Source organism: Carcharodon carcharias, chromosome 21, assembly GCF_017639515.1.
Source record: "Carcharodon carcharias isolate sCarCar2 chromosome 21, sCarCar2.pri, whole genome shotgun sequence".
Taxonomy (NCBI): domain Eukaryota; kingdom Metazoa; phylum Chordata; class Chondrichthyes; order Lamniformes; family Lamnidae; genus Carcharodon; species Carcharodon carcharias.
The window spans coordinates 23,515,938-23,526,793 of NC_054487.1; the positions used below are offsets into that span (position 1 = coordinate 23,515,938).

Sequence of the window (10,856 nt, forward strand, 5' to 3'; positions counted from 1 at the left end):
CACCAAGTCTTCCTCTTAGCTTCCAATAGACTCTTTTCTATCAGATTTGGTTCACCTCTTAACTTGGACTCTGGTCAAATTCAAATGGGTTATCCCAAATAAACCCCAAATTTCTGTTATGGACAGGAAGGGGTTTAATTTAAACAGTCCTGATTTCTCTTCTCACCATCCATCCGTAAACAGAAAGGTGTTTTGATTTCCCCCTTTATAAGTGCTAGCATATTTCCCAACCCCTAGGTTTTGGTGTGATCCAATATTTATTTCCAACCCTACAGCAAACTCGAGATAGGATAAACTCGGAAGGTTAGTTTACTCGCACACACTCAGAACACGGGTTGGTAAGGGGGTGGTGGTGTTGCTATGTAGCCCCCTGTGCATTCATACAATAAAAGAGGCTTAGAGAAAGAAACATTTACAGAGCAAAGAATTATTGTTTCACATGAGTCCAGGCCCAGAATCAAAAGTGTGATGGTGAATTCCTTCACAGAGGTTGGCAGGCTGAACTGATGCTGGATAATCCACTTATCCAGTAGAGTTGACTTCCATAATGAGATGAATTTGTCTTGTAGGCGATGGGATAGAAGTTCTGAAGTTTCAGTAGAAACAGTGTAGGTAGGGTCCAGCCAACCAAACCTAGACCAAGACCTTGTTCTGCTAGACGGAAGATGGCAGACTGAGTTTTGCAGCTCCACAGGGCAATATTACAGGTTCCTCCAGTTAGGGGGTCATGTCATATGACTCCCACCTCTTCACTTTGGCTGTTACAAGGGATGTATATGCCTTTGTCTGGGTTCCTGATATTGTTAATGTTCCCACCGTTAATAATTACAAAGGAACGTTGCAGAGCTCTCCGTCTTAGCAAACTAATAGACACCAGAGTGGAATGGGACTGACTGGATTGCTGTACATAGAGTCAGCATGGACTCGATGCGAATGGCCTCATTCTTTGCCATAATGACTCCATGACCATGCTGCAGCTGTTGATCTTGCTGGCAATATCCAGCCTCCTAGGTCTGCCTGGTTGGCCTCTTCCTGTCACTGTCTGGATATAAGACATTCCTCCTGGTTCTGACTAGCATCACCTCCAGGGAGGTGTCACTGAAATGTGGGGCCACTCTCCCACAACAGCCTGCCACATGTTGATGCACTGAAAGCCTGTTCCTGATTCTGAAATTCTGAAAACTGACAGGAGCCCTTTAAATGGGGCCCACCACTTCTAGCCCCGCCTTCTAATCGCATCCCCATTCATAATTGGACAGATATCACAGAGGCGGCCCATTGGTCGGCCCCCATGAAATGCTGACGTACGTCGCCCTCTGACCTTGAGCAGGTTCAGGGCTCAAGAATGGTTCCTGACTACGAGGTGTCGACAATCTCGACCGATCAGTCCTGATAGTCACAGCCCAGGAAACTGAACTCCCAAACAACAAAGTCACAACAAATGTCAAATTTAGGTGAAACTTTAATTGTCATTTTCCTACAGATTACAAATGAACTCACATCCAATTAGATCCCCCCTATAAGTCTGTCTGGATGTCACATCTGACTTGAAGCTTGTAAGCTCCCAGAGAATGAGTCATTTTGTGTTCTGTTTGTAAATGTCAGTAAGTTCCATATTTTAGTGTTTATCAAGGAGCTGATTTCCATACTCTGTATTGCAGTGTTTATTCAGCCACAATATCAGCCTTGGTGATGGTGCCTGCACATTTCATTGCATTGCTTGAACCAGTGCTACCTTGAGCCATGCCAGGGTCAGCTTCTCTGGAAAGCTGTGCGACACTGATTCAATGTACACCTGCTAATAGAGACACCTCCTCCACAATCCACTTACGTGAACCACACGTAGGACGACACTCCTCATCCCTGTGATAACTGATCAGCAAGATCCCACGTCCAGGTTAAACTAACAGCAGCAATAGAAGGACAGACATAATCACCCCCTCACTACAGACTGGTGTGTTGCTGGGAGGAATTATTACTGGGGAAGGTTGAGCAAAACAGCAACATTTCTCTCATCTGTCCTATACTGAGGCTGTGAAACAGGGAGACTTGACAATGTACAGAATGGTCTGCCAGTCTGGTCAGAATGAATTTTCTCCAGTTCCAGGACTTCATCTGTTGAATAAGATGGTTAAGAGCTTCATTGACCTGGACATAGACCTCAAACAGGACACACCAAGACTCACTTGCAAATTCTTGCCTTGCTGTAGGGGGCAAACATAGTCTTCCATATCTGCCTGATGATGTTCTGGAGGCTGGTGAGCCAAGATATGGCTGCTGGAGAGGCTTTGGGAAAAGACAACAAAAGGAACAAGTAAGGCCATTGATAAATTGATGAGCAGTCAATTGTACTAATCTGATTGGCTGTGAAATGTAAAATTGGGAGTGAAGAGACTGACCTCCATGTGGAAGATGAGGAAAACAGACTCAACTTATTCCCAAAAGTAACTGGATAATTACTTGAAAAGGAGAAATTTGTAGGGCTATAGGGAAAGAGCAGGGGAGTGGAATTGATTGAATAGATCTTTCAAAGACCTGATGGGCCAAGGATCTGGGTAGATAGGGAGAAATTGTTCCCATTCGGAAAAGGATTGAGAACAAGAGGGCACAGATTTCAAGTGATTTGCAAAAGAGGGAAACATGATGTGGGAAAAAACCTCTTCACACAGCAAGTGGTTTGGGTCTGGAATATGCTGCCTGGAAGTGTGGTGGAGGCAGGTTCAATCGAGGCATTCAAGAGGACATTAGATGATTTTTAAATAGAAACAATTGCAGGGTTACGGGGAAAAGGCAGGAGAATGGTACTGAATCATAATGCTCATTTGGAGTGCCAGTGCAGACACAAGGGGCCGAATGGCCTCCTTTTGCACTGTAACAACTGTGATTCTGTGAAATGATCACGTACAAGTGTCCATCTCACTCTTTCTGAAGAACTTCCTGATATCAATCCTAGAGTCTCCTTATCCTAGTTTCATTATTAAATTTGAAATAATATTTCACTTCTCTGTGTTTACCTCTTAGACACTTCACAGAGCCAGAAACCCCAAGAGTCTCTGGCCTTTCCCCACAACCCAAACTCTTTGCACTCCTCCAACACGCGTGCCTCATTTTCAGTGCGCAGGAAGCAGCTGTAGTATTTTCACCGGGGCACCTCTCGGTCAGTCTCAACCATACATCCTACCTTCCTACAAAACCACCGCTTAATGATTCATATCTTTCAGGAAATAACATCATAACTTAGGATCAGAATTTCAAAACTCAAAGCGTTCAAGTGATCAAAAGATCCAAATGATGATGCAATTACTGTTCGGCAGACTCTCGATTGGGCCAGCTCATCACTGGTCTGCTGAGGTGATCGGATCAGCCAGTCTTGGTCAAAGCAACACTTGGTACAAAGTCCTCGGATCATCACAGCTCTGTTCGAAGCTAGCTGAACACTCAGAAAGCATCAGTTATGTGCTGAATAAGCTTTAGTGTCACTAAGCTTGTGGAGTGCAGAGGGCTGTGAAAATAAGAGCTCGGTATCCAAGCCGTTTAAAAAAAAAGTAAAGATCTAACTCAGCAGGAGGGTAACTGCAGTTTAGCACCAAACAGTCGGTAACAGTGGTTCTTCAAATGATCAGCAACCAATCCCAGGCCTAACATTGTCAGAAGGGGCAGGACACAATCGATACTGGCTATAAGAATCAGCTCCTACTGACTGTACTGAGAACAGCATTGTCAGAGCTCAGAGAAGGATGTCATCAGCCTCCACATCTTTGGAGGAAGAAGTTGGGAGGAGGAGAAAACATGAACTAGCGGAATACACTCACCAGGGTCCAGTCTGACAATCAGCAAGTAGGCTAAAAACACAGCCAAAAACAACTTGCGGAGAGACACTGAATGCAGGCACCTACAGGACAATGCCAGCACTTGCCGAATAACTTTGAACAGTGAGTTGTGTGCTGCAGACAGAGAGAGACAGAGAGGAAAATAAGTCAGCATAACGAGCTTTCATCATTCTCATAAAACCCAACCAGGTCAATACTGTTGGAGCAGGTGAGATGGGAGTCTGCCAGGAACATATTTAAATCATTGAGTCTTGAGGTAACACAGGCATGGATGAGGATTGCAGCAGCAGATAAATAAGCAGAGTCGGGCAATGTCACTGAGCTTGGTGATGGTCCGGATATGTCGTTGGAAGCTTATCTCAGGGTCAAATAGGAAATGAAGGAATGAAGGTTGTGAATGGTCTGGTTTAGTCTGAGGCAGTTGCCAGGGAGAGGAATGGAGTTGGTGACTAAGGAACAGGGTTTGTGGTGGGGACTGAGGATGAGGACTGACAATGTCTTCTCAATATTTAATTGGAGAAACTTTAAGCTCATACAGTACTGGACATCAGTCAAGCAGCTTGGCAAATCAGAGGCAATAGGGGAGTATGTCACCAATGTTGAGGTGGCAACTGACATTATGCTTTTGGATAATGATGCCGAGTGACAGCAAGTAGATGAGTGACAGAAAGTTGCCAAAGAAAGATCATTAGGGAACTGCAGGAATGGAAAGAGAAGCCAGTGAAGGTAGCTCTCTGGCTATGACTGAATAGAGAAGAATAGAAGCAGGCGAGTGCAGCTGGATGACAGTGGAGAGGAAACAGATAGTTTGACAGAATCACAGACACATAAGGTATCACATGTGCCTTTGATAAGAGAAGTTCCAGTGTTACAGCATGGGCAGAAAGCTGATGAGGAAGTGGTGGGAGGAGGGGGCGGTGGTAGAGAGAGGGGGCTGGGAAGAAGCCAGAGGGAGATGGGGAGGGGTTTTTGAGGGTACAGCGGGTACTCTTCCTATTCCTAGGAATAATTACTCATTATCCTTTCCTGAAGTTGTTAACTCAAGGGCAAAGTGTGATTTCAGGAATCCATTCATTCTGTTGCTAGTAGAGTGTTAATGGATGATACTGTCAGACAAACATACTGCTGATGTGTAAAGCACCTCATTCTGTCATTCAGCGACAGTGACAGCAGGATTGGGGTTGTATGGTTCATTACCCTGCTGACAGCTAATGATCAAAGCTAGGGCAGTGTGGAGGACTGCTGGCACCCATTAACTCCTTGGGAGTTGAGGGAAAGGGGGCAAAGAGCCTTGCAGAGGGCCAACAGAGCCAGTTCTGCTGGGTGAGGGCAGACACAGTTACACAGGGTGGGGGAGGGAAGCCGTGCTGAAGACAGTTACCTGGATGTCTATGCTGACTGGAGCCTGCTGGAACGTGGCTCCTGCTGCCCACTGACACTTGCTCCTGCTGCTGGGATCTCCTATTTTCTACGACCTGTAGCACTGTTCCCCTCTGCTGGTCTGTTAACAATGCTGTTTCCAGGATCAATTCCTCCGCTTCTGCGTAAAGTCCAAGTGGCAGCAGTACGTGCATCAGGTATAGCTCCAACACCAGCCCTGGACCACAGCCCAGGGCACTCGGACTGGTCCAGTGCTTCAACCAACTGCCCACTATCTGCTGCATCCGGCTTGGCTCACCAACCTTGCTGTACAGAACGATGCTGTCATACACACAGACAAACACAAATTCATCAGCTTCCAACATTGCTAATTTCAGAGGCCAAGCTTACAGCATCAGTGGCTTCCTCAGGACTTACAACATGGAACAGTTGGTGTAATATCACAAAGAGCCCACACAGATTCATCAGGTGAAGAACCTGATCATCTGATTCATTGAAAGAAGAACAGAAAATGCTGCAAAGACTCAGCAGGTTAGGCTTCACTCTTGGGAAGTAACAAAATTCCAGGACAGGTACAGCACGAGGTTAGATACAGAGTAAAGCTCCCTCTACACTGTCCCCATCAAACACTCCCAGGACAGGTACAGCATGGGGTTACATACAGAGTAAAGCTCCCTCGACACTGTCCCCATCAAACACTCCCAGGACAGGTACAGCATGGGGTTAGATACAGAATCAAGCTCCCTCTACACTGTCCCCATCAAACATTCCCAGGACAGGTACAGCACAGGGTTAGATACAGAATCAAGCTCTCTCTACACTGTCCCCATCAAACACTCCCAGGACAGGTACAGCACGGGGTTAGATACAGAGTAAAGCTCCCTCTACACCGTCCCCATCAAACACTCCCAGGACAGGTACAGCATGGGGTTAGATACAGAGTGAAGCTCCCTCTACACTGTCCCCATCAAACACTCCCAGGATAGGTACAGCATGGGGTTAGAAACAGAGTAAAGCTCCCTCTACACTGTCCCCATCAAACACTCCCAGGACAGGTACAGCACGGGGTTAGATACAGAGTAAAGCTCCCTCTACACCGTCCCCATCAAACACTCCCAGGACAGGTACAGCACGGGGTTAGATACAGAGTAAAGTTCTCTCTCACACATGGTGGGACTCCATAATTCTCTCAGCATGTGGTTCGAATGAGTGGGGGGATCCCTGAGTGAACCACTGCTTTTCCTGTTTTTAGTACCAATCCACAATGACCCGAAACAATCCCCTGTTCTTTTGTAAAGCCCTGAGCTTTTGGAGCTGAATGATCAACATTTCACAAAGTAAGTGACCATTCAGCCCAGCATCCTGGAGATTTGTGAGATTAATGTTGATGTGTGTCCACTTTCAAGAAGATGAATAAACTCACCAGATCTGGAGGATTTTGACAGGGATTTTCTCTGGGGTCTCATAGATTTCCAGGACCCAGCCCAACACTTGGTCCCAGTGGTTCAGTTCAGCCAGGGCCTGAATTCCAATGATGCACAAGGAGAATTTCACATCCCCACTTCGGAGAGTGCTGAATGAAGATTAGGTAACACAATCCAATTATTTAATGAGTGATCCACATGCAGCACATACTCAACATCAGACAAACTAGGGACAACAGCAGTTCCCCGTGTGACTGGGAGCAGTGCGGGTGCACAGTGACACACTGCCCACCCAGTGAACACCACACATACCGAGTGACACCTACTCCCTCTCCCACCACAATCCACACTGCTCCCACACCCCAGTGACACCCCCTCCCCAACCCCAGTGACACACCCCCACCACTGCCCTGGTGACAACCCCATCCCCAGTGACACATCTCCCCCCTCCCCCACCCTCATGACAACCCACCACACCCATCCCCCACCCCAGTGACACACCCCTCCCACTGCCCCACTCCCTCTACAGTGACACTCCCTCCCCCATCCAAGTCACAACCATCCACACCCCTCCCCAGTGACACCCCCTCCCCCTGTCCCACCCCTCCAACAGTGACAACCCCTCCCCCACTCCAGTGACACACCACTCCCCTCCCACATCCGTGACACCCCCTCCCATTCTCTCCCAAACCCCAGTGACGCCCCCTCCCCCACCCCAGTGACAACCCCTTACCCTCCACCACCCCAGTGAAGCTCCCTCCACTCCCGCACCCCAGTGACACCCTCCCCTCCCCCACCAACGTGAAGCCCCCTCTCCAGTGACACCCACCTCCTCTCCCCCACCCCAGTGACGCCCCTCCCCTCCCCCACCCCAGTGACACCCCCTTCCCTCCCCCCCGACCCCAGTGATGACCCCGCCCCACCCTCCCCCCAGGCCAGTGACGCCCCCTCCCGTCCCCCAACCCAGTGACAACCCCTCCACTCCCCTCCCCCTCCCCAGTGACGAACCCTCTCCCTCCCCCCTAACCAATCACTCCCGCCTCACCCCGTTACACCCCTCCCTTCCTCCCCTCTCCTCCCCACCACCTCCCTCCACCTCCCCTCCCCACCCCAGTGATGCCCCCTCCTCTCCCCCACCCCAGTGACACCCCCTCCCCTCTCCCACCACAATGACACCCCCTCCCCTCCCCCACCACAGTGACACCCCCTCCCCCCACCCCAGTGACACCCCTCCCCTCCCTTCCCCTCACCCCTCCCCCAACCCCAGTGACGCTGCCTCCCCTAGCCTCCCCCACCCGACCCCAGTGACGCCCCCACCCCACCCCAGTGACAACCCCTTACCCTCCCCCCAGCCCAGTGACGCCACCTCCCCTCACCCACGCGTGACAACCCCCTCCCCATCCCAGTGACACCCCTCCCCTCCCTTCCCCTCACCCCTCCCCCAACCCCAGTGACGCTGCCTCCCCTAGCCTCCCCCACCCGACCCCAGTGACGCCCCCACCCCACCCCAGTGACAACCCCTTACCCTCCCCCCAGCCCAGTGACGCCACCTCCCCTCACCCACGCGTGACAACCCCCTCCCCATCCCAGTGACGCCCCCTCCCCTCCTCCACCCCTGTGACAACCCCCTCCCCTCCACCCACCCCTGTGACGCCCCCTCCCCTCCTCCACCCCTGTGACAATCCCCTCCCCCCTCCTCTCCTCCCCCACCCCAGGGACACCCCCCTCCCCATCCCCATCCCCAGGGACACTCCCCCACCCCAGGGACACCCCCTTCCCCTCAGATACCCCCTCTCCCCTCCTGAGGGACGCCCCCTCTCCCCTCCTGAGGGACGCCCCCTCTCCCCCTCCCGAGGGACGCCCCCTCCCCAGGGACTCCCCCGCCCCCTCCCCAGGGACTCCCCCTCCCTTCCCCCTCCCCCTCCCCTCCCCTCCCCCTCCCCAGGGACTCCCCCTCCCCTCCCCTCCCTTCCCCCTCCCCCTCCCCTCCCCTCCCCCTCCCGAGGGACGCCCCCTCCCCAGGGACTCCCCCTCCCTTCCCCCTCCCCCTCCCTTCCCCCTCCCCCTCCCCTCCCCTCCCCCTCCCGAGGGACGCCCCCTCCCCAGGACTCCCCCTCCCTTCCCCCTCCCCCTCCCCAGGAACCCCCCCTCCCTTCCCCCTCCCCCTCCCCTCCCCTCCCCTCCCCCTCCCCAGGGACTCCCCCTCCCTTCCCCCTCCCCCTCCCCAGGGACTCCCCCTCCCCCTCCCCTCCCCCTCCCCAGGGACTCCCCCTCCCTTCCCCCTCTCCCTCCCCCTCCCCAGGGACTCCCCCTCCCCCTCCCCTCCCCCTCCCCAGGGACTCCCCCTCCCTTCCCCCTCTCCCTCCCCCTCCCCAGGGACTCCCCCTCCCTTCCCCCTCTCCCTCCCCAGGGACTCCCCCTCCCCCTCCCCTCCCCTCTCCCTCCCCAGGGACTCCCCCTCCCTTCCCCCTCTCCCTCCCCAGGGACTCCCCCTCCCCCTCCCCTCCCCAGGGACTGCCCCTCCCCCTCCCCTCCCCTCCCCCTCCCCAGGGACTCCCCCTCCCCCTCCCCTCTCCCTCCCCAGGGACTCCCCCTCCCCCTCCCCTCCCCTCTCCCTCCCCAGGGACTCCCCCTCCCCCTCCCCTCCCCTCTCCCTCCCCAGGGACTCCCCCTCCCCTCTCCCTCCCCAGGGACTCCCCCTCCCCCTCCCCTCCCCTCCCCCTCCCCAGGGACTCCCCCTCCCTTCCCCCTCTCCCTCCCCAGGGACTCTCCCCCTCCCCCTCCCCTCCCCCTCCCCAGGGACTTCCCCCTCCCCTCCCCTCCCCTCCCCTCCCCCTCCTCAGGGACTCCCCCTCCCCTCCCCTCCCCCTCCCCAGGGACTCCCCCTCCCCCTCCCCTCCCCCTCCCCAGGGACTCCCCCTCCCCCTCCCCTCCCCTCCCCCTCCCCAGGGACTCCCCCTCCCCCTCCCCTCCCCTCCCCTCCCCTCCCCAGGGACTCCCCCTCCCCCTCCCCAGGGACTCCCCCTCCCCCTCCCCTCCCCCTCCCCAGGGACTCCCCCTCCCCCTCCCCTCCCCCTCCCCAGGGACTCCCCCTCCCCCTCCCCTCCCCTCCCCCTCCCCAGGGACTCCCCCTCCCCCTCCCCTCCCCCTCCCCAGGACTCCCCCTCCCCCTCCCCTCCCCCTCCCCAGGGACTCCCCCTCCCCCTCCCCTCCCCCTCCCCAGGGACTCCCCCTCCCCCTCCCCTCCCCCTCCCCAGGGACTCCCCCTCCCCCTCCCCTCCCCCTCCCCAGGGACTCCCCCTCCCTTCCCCCTCTCCCTCCCCAGGGACTCCCCCTCCCCCTCCCCTCCCCCTCCCCAGGGACTCCCCCTCCCCCTCCCCTCCCCCTCCCCAGGGACTCCCCCTCCCTTCCCCCTCTCCCTCCACAGGGACTCCCCCTACCCCAGGCCCCCCCGCCCCGGTCTCTCTCCCCTACCTGCTGCCGCTCTCCTCCAGCTCTAGGCCCCGCTGAGAGGCCGCCAGAGCCCCCGGGAAATCCCTCCGCAGCTGCAGCATCTCTGCGGCCCGGTGCAGAGCGGCGACGCCGGGGCCGGGGCCGGGGCCGGGGCCGGGGCCGGGGCCGGGGCCTGGGCGGCTTTCACTCCAGCGCCGCAGCTCCAGCGGTCCGGACCTCCTCATGTCGCCAGAGCGGCGCCCCTCCCGCTTCGGCCCGGGGCCCGGGGCCCGGCCTCTCCCTCTCCTCGGGCTCCGCTGCTCCTTCAGGCCGAGGGTGTGATCGCTCGGGTCCGGGAAGCGGCCGCAGCTCCTCGCCGAGAGACTGAGAATCAGGAAGAGGCCATTCAGCCCAGCCTGCGTGTGCTAGCCCTGAGATGGAGCAATTCCCTCACTGCTGCCCCCTCCCGGTGGAACCCGGCCAATTCATCCCCTTCTCCCTCCCCAGTGCCTGGACTGAACCTCCCTGAGATAGTGAGCAAACTCCCGGTGAAACTCATGACAACTTGTACCGGGCAGGGCCCCCAGTTTGTTAACTTCCCGAACGGGACCCCAATTCTGTTCTGTTCCTGGGCGAGGAGAAATGAGCCGGCCCCCCCTTCATCATTCAACCCCCTCCGGGTTGGTCGCACAGCAAGGTTAATTTAAAAGGGATCCTTCCTGTGGATGCCTGTTCCTGGTCCAAATGTATTTATGTTTTAAAAGGAACCAACTTAACCAGCCTTTCTTGA

At 55.5% G+C, this 10,856-nt stretch overlaps 1 protein-coding gene across 2 annotated transcripts; it reads right to left on the bottom strand.

Moving 5' to 3' along the window:
- Positions 1–1,444: 1,444 nt before the first annotated feature.
- pex26 (peroxisomal biogenesis factor 26) lies at positions 1,445–10,510 on the bottom strand. Of its 2 annotated transcripts, XM_041215366.1 has the most exons (5): positions 10,109–10,510; positions 6,634–6,783; positions 5,212–5,531; positions 3,813–3,944; positions 1,445–2,286 (listed from the first exon to the last, which is right to left on the bottom strand). In XM_041215366.1, the coding sequence occupies exons 1-5, from the start codon at positions 10,309–10,311 to the stop codon at positions 2,183–2,185; spliced, it is 909 nt and encodes a 302-aa protein (XP_041071300.1). In that variant the 5' UTR covers positions 10,312–10,510; the 3' UTR covers positions 1,445–2,182. The 2 variants fall into 2 exon arrangements, with proteins under 2 accessions (XP_041071300.1, XP_041071301.1); XM_041215367.1 differs by lacking the exon at positions 3,813–3,944.
- Between the last annotated feature and the right edge of the window lie 346 nt (positions 10,511–10,856).